This window comes from Nerophis ophidion, linkage group LG23 (genome assembly GCF_033978795.1).
Source record: "Nerophis ophidion isolate RoL-2023_Sa linkage group LG23, RoL_Noph_v1.0, whole genome shotgun sequence".
NCBI lineage: Eukaryota > Metazoa > Chordata > Actinopteri > Syngnathiformes > Syngnathidae > Nerophis > Nerophis ophidion.
The window spans coordinates 39,614,274-39,630,893 of record NC_084633.1 but is presented as its reverse complement, the minus strand read 5'-3'; the positions used below and the strand labels follow the sequence as shown (position 1 = coordinate 39,630,893).

Below are 16,620 nucleotides of genomic sequence, written 5' to 3'. Positions count from 1 at the left end.
TCTCTACATAATATTGTATCATCATGCACATCTGTACATATTGTATCATCATGCACATCTGTACATAATATTGTATCATGTACATCTCTACATAATGTATCATAATGCACATTTGTACATAAATCTGTATGATCATGTACATCTCTACATAATATTATCATGCACATCTCTACATAATATTGTATCATACAAATCTGTACCTAAATATGTATGATCATGCACATCTCTACTAAATATTGTACATAATATTGTATCATGTACATCTCTACATAATGTATCATCATGCACATCTGTACATATTGTATCATCATGCACATCCGTACATAATATTGTATCATGTACATCTCTACATAATGTATCATAATGCACATCTGTACATAAATCTGTATGATCATGTACATCTCTACATAATATTCTATTATCATGCACATCTCTACATAATATTGTATCATACAAGTCTGTACATAAATATGTATGATCATGTACATCTCTACTGAATATTGTATCATGTACATCCCTACATAATGTATGATCATGCACATCTCTACTAAATATTGTATCATGTACATCTGTACATAAAATGGTGTCATCATGTACATCTCTACATAATATTGTATCATCATGCACATCCGTACATAATATTGTATCATACACATCTGTACATAATATTGTATGATCATGCACATCTCTACATAATATGGTATCATCATGTACATCTCTACATGATAATGTATGATCATGTACATCTCCACAGAATATTGTATCATGTACATTTATTCATAATGTACATCTCTAATCTCTACATGATATTGTTTGATCATGTACATCTCCACAGAATATTGTATCATGTACATTTATTCATAATGTACATCTCTACATAATATTGTATCATGTACATCTCTACATGATATTGTTTGATCATGTACATCTCCACAGAATATTGTATCATGTACATTTATTCATAATGTACATATCTACATAATATTGTATCATGTACATCTCTACATGATATTGTTTGATCATGTACATCTCCACAGAATATTATATCATGTACATTTCTACATATTACATCATCATGCACATCTCTACAGAATATTCTATGATCATGCACACTACTGAATATTGTATACTCATCATGCACTTCTCTACATAATAATGTATGATCATGCACATCTATCTGTACATAATATTATATCATGTACAAACCCCGTTTCCATTTGAGTTCGGAAATTGTGTTAGATGTAAGTATAAACAGAATACAATGATTTGCAAACCATTTTCAACCCATATTCAGTTGAATATGCTACAAAGACAACATATTTGATGTTCAAACTGATAAACATTTTTTTGCTTGCAAATAATCATTAACTTTAGAATTTTATGTCAGCAACATGTGACAAAGAAGTTGAGAAAGGTGGCAATAAATGCTGATAAAGTTGAGGAATGCTCATCAAACACTTATATGGAACATCCCACAGGTGTGCAGGCTAATTGGGAACAGGTGGGTGCCATGATTGGGTATAAAAGCAGCTTCCATGAAATGTTAAGTCATTCACAAACAAGGATGGGGTGAGGGTCACCAATTTGTAAGCAAATTGTCAAACAGTTTTAGAACAACATTTCTCAACAAGCTATTGCAAGGAATTTAGGGATTTTACCATCTACGGTCCGTAAAATCATCAAAAGGTTCAGAGAATCTGGAGAAATCACTGCACGTAAGCCATGATATTACGGACCGTTGATCCCTCAGGCGGTACTGCATCAAAAACAGACATCAGTGTGTAAAGGATATCACCACATGGGCTCAGGAACACTTCATAAAACCACTGTCAGTAACTACAGTTGGTCGCTGCATCTGTAAGTGCAAGTTAAAACTCTGCTAAGCAAAGCCAAACCCATTTATCAACAACACCAAGGAACGCCGCAGGCTTCTCTGGGCCCAAGCTCATCTAAGATGGACTGATGCAAAGTGGAAAGGTGTTCTGTGGTCTGACGAGTCCACATTTCAAATTATATTTGGAAACTGTGAAGTGAAGTGAATTATATTTATATAGCGCTTTTCTCAAGTGACTCAAAGCGCTTTACATAGGACACCCAATATCTAAGTTACATTTAAAGCAGTGTGGGTGGCACTGGGAGCAGATGGGTAGAGTGTCTTGCCCGAGGACACAACGGCAGTAACTAGGATGGCACAAGCGGGAATCGAACCTGCAACCCTCAAGTTGCTGGCACGGCCACTCTACCAACCGAGCTATGCCTCCCCTACTGTGGACGTGGTGTCCTCCGGAACAAAGAGGAAAATAACCATCCGGATTGTTATAGGCGCAAAGTTCAAAAGCCAGCATCTGTGATGTTATGGAGGTGCATTAGTGGCCAAGGCATGGGTAACTTACACATCTGTGAAGGCATCATTAATGCTGAATGGTCCATACAGGTTTTGGAGCAACATATGTTGTCATCCAAGCAACGTTAAAAGCCTACTGAAATGAGACTTTATTTAAACGGGGATAGCAGGTCCATTCTATGTGTCATACTTGATCATTTCGCGATATTGCCATATTTTTGCTGAAAGGATTTAGTAGAGAACATTGACGATAAAGTTCGCCACTTTTGGTCTCTAATAAAAAAGCCTTGCCTGTACTGGACGTAGCAGACGATGTGCGCGTGACGTCACGGGTTGTGGAGCTCCTCACATCTGAACATGGCCACCAGCAGCGAGAGCGATTCGGACCGAGAAAGCGACAATTTCTCCATTAATTTGAGCGAGGATGAAAGATTTGTGGATGAGAAAAGTGAAAGTGAAGGACGAGAAGAAAATAAATTTAAAAAAAAAGACCAGGGCAGTGGGAGTGATTCAGCTGTTATTAGACACATTTACTATGATAATTCTGGAAAATCCCTTATCTGCTCATTGTGTTACTATTGTTTTAGTGAGATTATATGGTCATACCTGAAAGTCAGAGGGGTGTGGTGACCGCCAGTGTCGCTGAGGGAAGCCACGGAGGAGCCAAGAAAGTTGCAGCTGCCTCTTTGACAGGTGCAAGAGGAACGACACAAGCTCCGCTCATGTTTACGGTAAGAGCCGACTTATTACCACAATTTTCTCACCGAAACCTGCCGGTTGACATTTGGTAGAGAACCATGTTCGCTTGACAGCTCTGTTCCATATTAAAGCTTCACAACAAACACAGAAACACCGGCTATGTTTGTGTGGCTAAAGACGCCGCAATAGTGAAGTGAAGTGTGAAGTGAATTATATTTATATAGCGCTTTTCTCGAGTGACTCAAAGCGCTTGACATAGTGAAACCCAATATCTAAGTTACATTTAAACCAGTGTGGGTGGCACTGGGAGCAGGTGGGTAAAGTGCCTTGCCCAAGGACACAACGGCAGTGGCTAGGATGACGGAAGTGGGAATCGAACCTGCAACCCTCAAGTTGCTGGCACGGCCACTCTACCAACCGAGCTATGCCACCCCAATACACCGCTTTCCACCAACATCGTTCTTCTTTGTAGTCTCCATTATTAATTAAACACATTGCAAAAGATTTAGCAACACAGATGTCCGGAATCCTGTGTAATTATACGATTAAAGCATACTACTTTTAGCCGTGATCGGTACTGGGAAAACATGTCCGCTACCACCGGTGACGTCACGCGCACGTGTCATCATTCCGCGACGTTTTCAACAGGAAACTTCGCAGGAAATTTAAAATTGCAATTTAGTAAACTAAACCGGCCGTATTGGCATGTGTTGCAATGTTAATATTTCATCATTGATATATAAACTATCAGACTGCGTGGTCGCTAGTAGTGGCTTTCAGTAGGCCTTTAAAGAAAGGCATATCACCCAACCCACATGATATCAAAGCTAAATGAATACTCTGACCGTATCGATGAAAAGTGAGCATGTCATTATGTTCTCGAAGCTTTAGCATTGATTCAAAATGGAGCTTTTCTTCCAAGCCTCTGCCATGTTTTCTAGTCTCTCTCGTCAGAATCACCTTGGCAAACAGGGGGCGGGGGGGGGGGGGGGGGGGGGAGACAGGCGGTCACGTGGCGGAGGTCCTACCGCACATGTTGGCAGCGCCATGTAAACAAAAAGACTTGATGCCTGATGGAAATCTTCCCTGATATCTATGTTGAAAAGGCCGTTAATTATGCTGCTCTAACAATTAATTATGCTGCCCTAAGGAGGATCTCATTCCTGCAAAGTATGCCCCTATTTATAGGATAGTCCACTCTTCCTTCCCTCAATCTCACCTTTTTCCGTGCCAAACTTCACATGCAAATCTCTTTTGATATCCCAAATCCTGGAATTGAGGCATATTTCAAAGATGAGGTCTGTTGGTGTGCATGAGGAAATACTCTTCTGTGTTGTTGGCGACAAAACACTTCTGCCTCGTCATGTCACTGTGGTTCATTTTTTCTCTGCCCCGGGCTGGCCGGCCGGCCCTGGTCGTGAAGGACAGAAGTACAAACCCCGTTTCCATTTGAGTTGGGAAATTGTGTTAGATGTAAATATAAACGGAATACAATGATTTGCAAATCCTTTTCAACCCGTATTCAATTGAATATGCTACAAAGACAACATATTTGATGTTCAAATTCATAAACTGTTTTTCTTTGCAAATAATTATTTAGAATTTCATGGCTGCAACACGTGATAAAGTAGTTGGGAAAGGGCATGTTCACCACTGTGTTACATCACCTTTTCTTTTAACAACACTCAAACGTTTGGGAACTGAGGAAACTAATTGTTGAAGCTTTGAAAGTGGAATTCTTTCCCATTCTTGTTTTATGTAGAGCTTAAGTCATTCAACAGTCCGGGGTCTCCGCTGTCGTATTTTACGCTTCATAATGCGCCACACATTTTCCGTGGGAGACAGGTCTGGACTGCAGGTGGGCCAGGAAAGTACCCGCACTCTTTTTTTTTTTTTTTTACGAAGCCACGCTTTTGTAACACGTGCTGAATGTGGCTTGGCATTGTCTTGCTGAAATAAGCAGGGGCGTCCATGAAAAAGACAGCGCTTAGATGGCAGCATATCCATCCATCCATTTTCTACCGCTTATTCCCTTTTGGGGTCGCGGGGGGCTCTGGCGCCTATCTCAGCTACAATCGGGCGGAAGGCGGGGTACACCCTAGACAAGTCGCCACCTTCGTCGCAGGGCCAACACAGATAGACAGACAACATTCACACTCACATTCACACACTAGGGCCAATTTTGTTTTTCCAAAACCTGCATGTACCTTTCAGCATTAATGGTGCCCTCACAGATGTGTAAGTTACCCATGCCTTGGGCACTAATGCACCCCCATACCATCACACATGCTGGCTTTTGAACTTTGCGTCGATAACAGTCTGGATGGTTCGCTTCCCCTTTGGTCCGAATGACACGATGTCGAATATTTCCAAAAACAATTTGAAATGTGGACTCGTCAGACCAAGGAACACTTTTCCACTTTGCATCAGTCCATCTTAGATGATCTCGGGGCAAGAGAAGCCAGCGGCGTTTCTGGATGTTGTTGATAAATGGCTTTTGCTTTGTATAGTAGAGCTTTAACTAGCACTTACAGATGTAGCGACCAACTGTATTTAGTGACAGTGGTTTTCTGAAGTGTTCCTGAGCCCATGTGGTGATATCCTTTAGAGATTGATGTTGGTTTTTAATACAGTGCCATCTGAGTGATCAAAGGTCACGGTCATATAATGTTGGTTTCCAGCCATGCCGCTTACGTGGAGGGATTTTTCCAGATTCTCTGAACGTTTTGATGATATTATGGAGCGTAGATGTTGAAATCCCTACATTTCTTGCAATTGAAATTTGAGAAACATTGTTCTTAAACTGTTTGGCTATTAGCCCACGCAGTTCAATCAATCACAATCAATCAATCAGTCAATGTTTACTTATATAGCCCTAAATCACTAGTGTCTCAAAGGGCTGCACAAACCACTACGACATCCTCGGTAGGCCCACATAAGGGCAAGGAAAACTCACACCCAGTGGGACGTCGGTGACAATGATGACCATGAGAACCTTAGAGAGGAGGAAAGCAATGGATGTCGAGCGGGTCTAACATGATACTGTGAAAGTTCAATCCATAATGGATCCAACACAGTCGCAAGAGTCCAGTCCAAAGCGGATCCAACACAGCAGCGAGAGTCCAGTTCGTTGTGAACAAAGGGGTGTACCTCGCCCCATCCTTTCTTGTGAAAGACTGAGCATTTTTTGGGAAGCTGTTTTTATAGCCAATCATGGCACCCACCTGTTCCCAATTAGCCTGCACACCTGTGGGATGTTCCAAATAAGTGTTTGATGAGCTTTCCTCAACTTTATCAGTATTTATTGCCACCTTTCCCAACTTCTTTGTCACGTGTTGCTGGCATCAAATTCTAAAGTTAATAATTTGAAAAAAAAAAAAGTTTGAGTTTGAACGTCAAATATGTTGTCTTTGTAGCATATTCAACTGAATATGGGTTGAAAAGGATTTGCAAATCATTGTATTCTGTTTATATTTACATCTAACACAATTCCCAACTCATATGCAAACGGGGTTTGTATTAATCAGGAGAGCTGCTTCATAAGGCTCTGGTCATGGACAGAAGCATTAAGCATTAATCAGGATAGCTGCATGAGATTATAAAGGATTTCTGGCACATCTGTTCCTTCCATCACTGCATCCTCTGCTCTTTCTATCTTTAATTCCATCTTTTTAACTCCCAATGTTTTTCCTTTTTCTTGGCGTTACAATTTCATTTTCATTTGAATCGGCGTTATCCCTGAGAGGATGGACTCGGTATTTGATTGTGTAGTGATGACAGAAGGACACTAGCAACTACAGATTGATAGCAGAAGGCTGTGTTTCTCCACTTTTATTGGGTTAAGGCACGTGTGAAAACATCTTTACGAGACGGCCTCGAGTGTGCTATGACTTACTCTGTTTTATGAGTGGCAACGGATGCATACACAGGATCTGTGTATGCACCGGTTGCCACTCATAAAACATCAATTCATGTTTGTGGGGCTACCTGATCACCCCATAAACATATAACAGTTAGGGTCGGGCATTGTCTGAATATGGACGATTCCGATTCCCCAACAATTCTCAATTCCTTTTCTTTAAAGTGAAACTGGTTTGGGTACTGAAGGTACCCAAATCAAAGCGCAAGCTCAGAGGGGACAAAGCCTTCTCTGTTGCGGGTCCCAAACTCTGGAACCATCTCCCTCTCTATGTGAGACAGGCCCCTTCTTTGGCTTTTTTTAAGACCCTTCTTAAAACCCAATTTTATTCACTGGCTTTTAACCCAGCATGAGATTTTAAACTGTTTTTAAATTTGAACTTTTTTTTTTTACTTTTTAACTGCTTTTTGTCTAACAAATTGTTCTTAGGGTAATTTATATTTGCTTTTTCAATGTGTACTTTACTCCGGTTTTATTTTTTAGTATGTCCTTTGCCTCTTTCTTTGTGGTGTACAGCCCTTTGTTCTTCAACTGTGGTTGTTTTTCAAGGGCTGTATAAATAGTTGGTATGGTATGGTATAGGCAGAGTAAAATGACTATGGATTTCTCATAGGGCTATTTAGTACCAGTATATAAATATCAATAATTTATTAATGTGAATAAAAAAATATATATATCAATTGATGCCATGACTTATTCTGTTTTATGAGTGGCAACCTGTGCATAAACAGGATCTGTGTATGCACCGGTTGCCACTCATAAAACCTACATTAATGTATTTGAAGGGCTACCTGTTCCCCCCATGAACACATTTATATAACGGTTAGGGTTGGGCATCGCTTGAAATTGGACGATTACGATTCTTTTTAAGAGGCAGGGTAAAAAAGTTTTTTGTATTTAAAGTTCTGGGCACTTAACACAGTTTCATAGAATGCTATATATATTTTTATTGACGCTCCTTAAATAATTGAAGCAACAGAAAATAGGTCAAAACTGTTTTCTAATCAATTGCTCGATCGTTGTAGCCCAAATTACAACACACCACCAAGCGTGGAATGACTTATCTTTTATGAGTGGCAACAGCTGCATACACAGGTCAGTGTTTCCCTTACATTCGTTTGTCTGTGGCGCTACCTGTTCAGCCTATAAAAATATTAAATAACGGTTAGGCTTGGGCAACATTTGAATTTGGAAAATTACGATTCCAGATCCCCAACGATTCTTGATTCTTATTCTGTTTTATGAGTGGCAACCGGTGCATAAACAGGTTCTGTGTATGCACCGGTTGCCACTCATAAAACCTACATTCATGTATTTCTTGGGCTACCTGTTCACCCTATAAACATATATTTATAACGGTTAGAGTTGAGCATCGTTTGAATTTGGACGATTCCGATTCCCAATAATTCTCGATTCCGATTCTTTTAAGAGGCAGGGTCAAAAAAGTTTCTTGTATTTAAAGTTCTGGGCACTTAACAGTTTTATCAGATTTTATATATATATATATATATATATATATATATATATATATATATATATATATATATATATATATATATATATATATATATATATATATATATATACACATTTTTTTCTATATTTATTTTTTTTATTGTCACTCTTTAATTAATTGAATTGACACTATTCTTGATTCTGATTTGTTTAAGAGGCAGGGTAAAAAAAAAAAGTCTGTATTTTATCACATAGCTATTTTAAACTAGTATATAAATACAATCCTTTTGAACATGAATTAAAATAGACATTGATCAAAGCAACGGAATATAATTCTAAGCTTTTTTCTAACCAATTATTAGTTCCAGCCCTAATTACGACACACCACCAAGCATTCTTCTGTTTTATGAGTGGCAACCAATGTATACACAGGTCATTTTTTCCCTTGTGTTTATTTATCTGTGGTACTACCTGGTCACCCGCACTTTTAAACACATAATAGTTAGGGTTGGGCATCATTTGAATTTGGACCGTTTTCATTACAGTTCCTAGTGATTTTTGATTAAGAGGCAGGGTAAAAAATGTACAATGAATTTCTAATGGGGCTACTTTCAAAAAGTATATAAATATCAATCATGTGAACTTGAATAGAAATTAAATTAAATCAAACCTTTTTTTTCTAATCGAATAGTTGCAGCCTTAATTACAACACACCACCAAGCATGCTATGACTTCTTCTGTTTTATGAGTGGCAGCCAGTGCATAAACAGGATCTGTGTATGCACCGGTTGCCACTCATAAAACCTACATTCATGTATTTGTAAGGCTACCTGTTCACCCCATAAACACATTTATATAACGGTTATAGTTGGGCATCGTTTGAATTTGGACGATTCCGATTCCCAATAATTCTCGATTCCGAACTTTTAAGAGGCAGGGTCAAAAAGTTTCTTGTATTTAAAGTTCTGGGCACTTAATACAGTTTTATATATATATATATTTTTTTTTTATTGACACTCCTTAAATAATTTAATTGAAACTATTCTTGATTCTGATTCGTTTAAGAGGCAGGGTTAAAAAAAAAAGTCTATGAATTTTATCACATGGCTATTTTAAACCAGTGTATAAATACAATACTTTTGAACATGAATAAAAATGGACATTGATCAAAGCAACGGAATATAAATCCAAGCTTTTTTGTAACCAATTATTAATTGCAGCCCTAATTACAACACACCACCAAGCATTCTTCTGTTTTATGAGTGGCAACCGATGTATACATAGATCAGTGTTTCCATTGTGTTTATTTATTTGTGATACTACTTTAAACTTGAATAGAACTTAAATGATCAAATTAAAGCTTTTTTCTAATCGATTAATAGTTGCAGCCCTAATTACAACACACCACCAAGCGTGGAATGACTTAATGGGTTTTATGGGTTGCAACGGGTGCATACACAGGTCAATGTTTCCCATACGATCATTTACCTGCTCACCCCATGAACACATAACGTCATGCTTAGTGTTGGAGATTGTATGTTTGAATTTGGACGACTCCGAACCTGATTCCGATTCCCAAACATTTTGTCTCGATTATTTCATGAGGTACGGTCAAACGTTTACTATAAATTTCTCACAAGGGCTATTTCCGAGCAGTGTATCACTACTTTTGGAAACAAATTTCATGACATTTATTACCAATGTTACACTTTATATTTGTAAAACCTCATAAAAAAAAACTGAATAGCTATAAGATAATGCTAGAGAGTTAGAGGGAGATGTTTAGGTGGGATCTTGCAGGGTTTATTGGGACCTTCCTAAGGACTGCCATGCTTAAAGGGGAACATTATCAGCAGACCTATGTAAGCGTCAATATATACCTTGATGGTGCAGAAAAAAGACCATCTATTTTTTTAACCGATTTCCGAACTCTAAATGGGTGAATTTTGGCGAATTAAACGCCTTTCTGTTCATCGCGCTGGAGGCGATGACGTCAGAATGTGACGTCGCCGAGGTAACACACCCACCATTTTCATTTTCATCACATTACAAACACCGAGTCACAGGTCTGTTATTTTCCGTTTTTTTACTATTTTTTGGAACCTTGTAGACATCATGCCTCGTCGGTGTGTTGTCGGAGGGTGTAACAACACTAACAGGGAGGGATTCAAGTTGCACCACTGGCACGAAGATGCGAAAGTGGCAGGAAATCTGCCGCCAGACCCCCATTGAATGTGCCGGAGTGTCTCCACATTTTACCGGCGATGCTAAGACAGACATGGCACAGAGATGTCTGGATAACCTGCAGATGCATTTGCAACGATAGTCAACGAAATCACAAAGGTGAGTTTTGTTGATGTTGACTGCCAGCTAATCGATGCTAACATGCTATGCTAATCGATGCTAACATGCTATTTACCGGCGGTGCTAAAGCAGACATGGCACAGAGATGTATGGATAACCTGCAAATGCATTTGCAACGATAGTCAACGAAATCAAAGGTGAGTTTTGTTGATGTTGACTGCCAGCTAATCGATGCTAACATGCTATGCTAATCGATGCTAACATGCTATTTACCGGCGGTGCTAAAGCAGACATGGTACAGAGATGTATGGATAACCTGTAGATGCATTTGCAACTATATTACGTTTCCTTCCACCCACATTTAATGCGAAAAAAACACTTACCAATCGACGGATTTAAGTTGCTCCAGTGTCAAAAGATGCGAAAGTCCTGATCGTTTGGTCCGCACATTTTACCGGCGATGCTAACGCAGCTATTCGGCCATGCTATGGCTATGAATTCGCTCTATAGCTTCAGTTTCTTCTTCAATACTTTCATACTCCAACCATCCGTTTCAATACATGCGTAATCTGTTGAATCGCTTAAATCGCTGAATTCTGAGTTTGAATCCGAGCTAATGTCGCTATATCTTGCTGTGGTATTCCCATTGTTTGTTTACATTGGCAGCACTGTGTGACGTCACAGGGAAATGGCCAGTGTCTTCGCAGAGAGCGAAAACAAGGCACTTTAAAGCTTTATTTAGGGATATTCCGAGACCGGAAAATTTTTGAAAAAAACTTCAAAAAACACAACAAGCCACTGGGAACTGATTTTTATTGGTTATAACCCTTTTGAAATTGTGATAATGTTCCCCTTTAAAGTTCCCAGTGGCTTATTTTATTTTTCAAATTTTTTCTCAAAATTTTACCCATCACGCAATATCCCGAAAAACTGCTTCTAAGGGCCTGATTTTCACCACCGGTATATCCACCCATCCATTATCCTGTGACGTCACAGCGAGAAACCACCGGAAACAAACATGGTGGCTAGCACAGAAAGGTATAGCGATAGCAGCTCGGATTCAGACTCGGATTTCAGCAGCGTAAGCGATTCAACAGATTACGCATGTATTGAAACTGATGGTTGGAGTGTGGAGGCAGGTAGCGAAAATGAAATTGAAGAAGAAACTGAAGCTATTGAGCCATATCGCTTTGAAACAGACAAAAACGACACGGCAGACAGCGACACAGGAGGAAGCGAGGACGAATTCGGCGATCGCCTTCTAACCAACGATTGGTATGTGGTTTTTTTGGCATTAAATGTGTGTCATGAGATAAATTGAATTAAGAGGACTTAAAGGAAACTAAATGAGCTCAAATATAGCTACAAATGAGACATAATGATGCAATATGTACATACAGCTAGCCTAAATAGCATGTTAGCATCGATTAGCTTGCAGTCTTGCCGTGACCAAATATGTGAAGTGAATTATATTTATACAGCGCTTTTCTCTAGTGACTCAAAGTGCTTTACATAGTGAAACCCAATATCTAAGTTACATTTAAACCAGTGTGGGTGACACTGGGAGCAGGTGGGTAAAGTGTCTTGCCCAAGGACACAACGGCAGTAACTAGGATGGCGGAAACGGGAATCGAACCTGCAACCCTCAAGTTGCTAGCACGGCCACTCTACCAACCGAGCTATACCGCCCCACCGTCTGATTAGCACACTCCACACAAGTCAATAACATCAACAAAACTCACCTTTGTGCATTCATGCACAACGTTATAAGTTTGGTCGACAAAATGAGACAGAAAAAGAAGTGGCATAAATCACGTCTTAGCCAAGACATCCAGACATCCAGGGGGTTTACCTCGCTCGTCTGCGGGAACAGACTGCCGTCATCGCTTGCCGTGCTCCGTCGTCCCTGAATAGCTCACGCACTCCGGCAGATTCAGTGGTGGTCTACTTTCCAATATTGTAGATTTCTTTGACTTTATCGTTGGAAATGCATCTGCTCTGAGTGTCGCAGGATATCCACACATTCTTGCCATCTCCGTCGTAGCATAGCTGTCGTCGGTAAAGTGTGCGGAACAAACGAGGGAATTTCGCATCTTTTGGCCACTTGTGCAACTTGAATCCGTCTCTATTTGTGTTGTTACACCCTCCGACAAGGCATGATGTCTCCAAGGTACGGGAAAACAGTCGAAAGAATGGAAAATAACAGAGCTGATTTGACTTGGTGTGTGTAATGTGTTTGAGAAAATGGCTTCACGTTGTGACGTCACGGGTGAAAGGTCATCGCTCCGACAGGCTATCAATTGAAAGGCGTTTAAATTGTCAAATTCACCCTTTTAGAGTTCGGAAATCGGTTAAAAAAACATATGGTCTTTTTTTCTGCAACATCAAGGTATATATTGACGCTTACATAGGCTTGATGATAATGTTCCCCTTTAAAAGTCACATTTTTCAACTGGTGAGGTTGATGAAAATAATGGCTGTGCAAAAAAACCCATCAACAATCTGAAATATGGCTTTCTTGGCGCCTGATCTCTGCAAAACACCAACTTTTCCTCTCGTCTTTCCAGAGGTCGCCATTCTTGAGAGGTCCGCAGCCTGCCGTCTTCAAGCTGCCGTCTACCATGACGACATTACAAGCTGCACGGTGAGCCGCAGGGGCGTCACGGACATCGTTACACTTGGCGTTGCCGCCATCTTGAAGCATCCCGTCATGCATCTGGAGGTGAAGGTTGCCCTCAACTTCATCGTGTCCTACTTGTACAACAAGCTGCCTCGTCGTCGAGCCGACCTCTTCGGAGAGGAACTGGAGAAGATCCTGGTGTCTCGCTTTGAGGGTCACTGGTACCCGGAGGACCCCCTTCGAGGTTCCGCCTTCCGCTGCCTCCACCTGGGTGCCCCCCGGGACCCGGTGGTGGAGTTGGCCGCAAAGAGAAGCGGCCTGGACACCGATGAAGTGCGCGCCAACGTCCCTGAGGAACTCAGCGTGTGGATCGACCCGTTTGAGGTGTCCTACCAGATCGGAGAGAACGGGGGGGTGAAGGTGCTCTACCTGGAGGACCTCAGCGGCGATGCAGCACGGCCTGAGGGGTTGACAAGCGACGCTAAAGGAGACGCCGACATAGAAGAGACAAAGAATCAGGGCTTCAATCCAGACGCTCAGGTATTTATTCCCATTGGAAAGCAGTCATCTCCTTCAATGATGTCGTCGCTCTCCAGCTCGCCCACTCCGCCCAGCACTCACCCCTGCCCGGGGCTCTTTGGCTCGCCTTCCGCCCACTCCTCCAACACCTCCACCCCTTCTCCGCCCTACGCCGCACCTCAGCAGCCCGCTTTGCGTCCTCAACCCATCACCTTTACCACGGCCGCCTTCGCCGCCACCAAATTCGGCTCCACCAAGATGAAGAAAAGCGGCCCGGCGGCAGTGCCGCCCGCCCCCGCCGCCCACTCTCCCACCGCCACCTTGGCTCCGGAGCTGCTCAAGCACAAGCCGCTGTCTCTGTCCATGCACTCGCTCGGGGGTCCCGTCCCCAGCCAGCTGTCCCCCAACGCCAAAGAGTTTGTCTACTCCCCCGGTCCTCTCTACTTTGACGCCGAGGCCTCTTTTGACCCTTTCGCCAGCCCACCGCCACCATCCCAAAGTATGAACATCATGGGCGCCAACGGCGAGATCTCCTACATGGAGAAGCCGCCGTTTGTGGAGGCTTTAGGAAGCTACAAGCTGCAGTATCCCAGCCGGGCCTTCCAGCCTGTGGTGCTGGCCAACTGAGCATCCACTCCTTCCAAAACTGAACTTTCTACAAGGTTCCGGTCCCATTCTGGGTCCTGAAGGGGTTTTCGCTGTTAGTCACGAAGGTTGTGCTCTGGAAGAAAAGAGCTCTGCAGCCTGCCGGGTTGTTTCTAGAAAGGGACAACTTCCAATAATTCATCCCTCGGGGGGGCTGCAGGAAGCCAAGGCTTTCTTTGCATTTGAAGTAGCCGGCACTCGCGTCTGGATACCTGCAAGTAGCCGGCACTCGCGTCTGGATACCTGCAAGTAGCCGGCACTCGCGCCTGGATACCTGCAGTGGTGTGCGCTCACAGCCAAAACAGACTCATCCCGTCGTCTTTGCAGGAGAGCAAGGGGGGTTGAGTATGTGGGGCTCAGAAACGGGTGTCAAACTCAAACCCAGGGTCCAAATCTGGCCTGCCACATGAATTAAAGTGGCCTGCCGCATTACTTAATATAGCTGGCCGCCTCATTTCATTCGGCCTGTTGCATTATTTAAAATGGCCTGCCGCATGCAGCGCTATTTAAAAGGCATCATTGATGTGGCCCCTTGGCAATATCTGCATTATTTCATATAGCTGACCTACCGCATTATTTTGTGGTAAGCTGCTTTATTTAAAACTTTATTTTGTGGTGTACAGCATTATTTGAAAACATCCAGCTGCTTCTTTCTTGGCATTATTTAAAGTGGTCCGCCGCATTATTTCATATAGCTGGTCGCGTTATTTCATGTGGCCTGCTGCGTTATTTAATTCGGCCTGCCCCATTATTTCATGTAGCTGGCCATTTCAATTTATGTGGCCCACTGCATCATTTTGTGGTACCTTGCATCATTATATGTGGCCCTACGCATTATTTAATACAGCAGGTCGCTTCATTTTTATGTGACCTGCAAAAAAAAAAAAAGTCTGGCTATGTTATGTCACGCGCAAACAAGCAAAGCCAGTTGGAAAGAAAAGAGAGTTCCTATGCAAGTTGTGTAATGATGCCCTGTTACATGTGTAACGATGCCCTGTTACATGTGCAACGATGCCCTGTTACATGTGCAACGATGCACTGTTACATGTGCAACGATGCACTGTTACACGTGCAACGATGCACTGTTACATGTGCAACGGTGCACTGTTACATGTGCAACGGTGCACTGTTACATGTGCAACGGTGCCCTGTTACATGTGCAACGATGCCCTGTTACATGTGCAACGATGCCCTGTTACATGTGCAACGATGCCCTGTTACATGTGCAACGATGCCCTGTTACATGTGCAACGATGCCCTGTTACATGTGCAACGATGCACTGTTACATGTGCAACGATGCACTGTTACATGTGCAACGGTGCACTGTTACATGTGCAACGGTGCACTGTTACATGCGCAACGGTGCACTGTTACATGCGCAACGGTGCACTGTTACATGCGCAACGGTGCACTGTTACATGCGCAACGGTGCACTGTTACATGCGCAACGGTGCACTGTTACATGCGCAACGGTGCACTGTTACATGCGCAACGGTGCACTGTTACATGCGCAACGGTGCACTGTTACATGCGCAACGGTGCACTGTTACATGCGCAACGGTGCACTGTTACATGCGCAACGGTGCACCGTTACATGCGCAACGGTGCACCGTTACATGCGCAACGGTGCACTGTTACATGTGGCCCTCTAAGGGCCGCCGTGATTGCCACATTGACACACCTGCTGGCTGACCTTCTCACCTGTCAGCGAGAGGCTGGCGTCTATTTTGACTTTGAGGGCGACTTTTTTTTTTTTTTTTAAAGCGGTGATTTCAAGCGGCGTTGACGGCAGAGACCACGCCCACTTATCCTCCTGTCAGTGTTTGATATGCTGAGTCCTTCAGGTCTAATCTGCTCAGCATCGCTCCCCGTATCGCACTTTATATCAAACTATGCTCATTTTACTCCTGAAACTGAAATGATGTTTGACAACACTTCTTTTTCTACCCTCCCTTCCCATGTTGTGCCACCCTCTCATGCTGTGCCACCCTTCATTTTGTACCACCCTCCTATGCTGTGTCACCTGCCACCCTCCTATGCTGTGCCACCTGCCACCCTCCTATGTTTTGTTACCCTCCTATGTTGTGCCACATGCCACCCTCATGTTGTGCCAC

At 42.3% G+C, this 16,620-nt stretch overlaps 1 protein-coding gene across 1 annotated transcript; it reads left to right on the top strand.

The window, feature by feature from the left end:
• Positions 1 to 2,747: 2,747 nt before the first annotated feature.
• On the top strand, positions 2,748 to 15,339 carry LOC133541253 (protein Tob2). The gene is made up of 2 exons (XM_061884536.1): positions 2,748 to 3,075; positions 13,289 to 15,339. Exon 2 carries the CDS (start codon positions 13,432 to 13,434, stop codon positions 14,485 to 14,487), a length of 1,056 nt encoding a protein of 351 aa, XP_061740520.1. The 5' UTR covers positions 2,748 to 3,075; positions 13,289 to 13,431; the 3' UTR covers positions 14,488 to 15,339.
• The last annotated feature ends 1,281 nt before the right edge of the window (positions 15,340 to 16,620 follow it).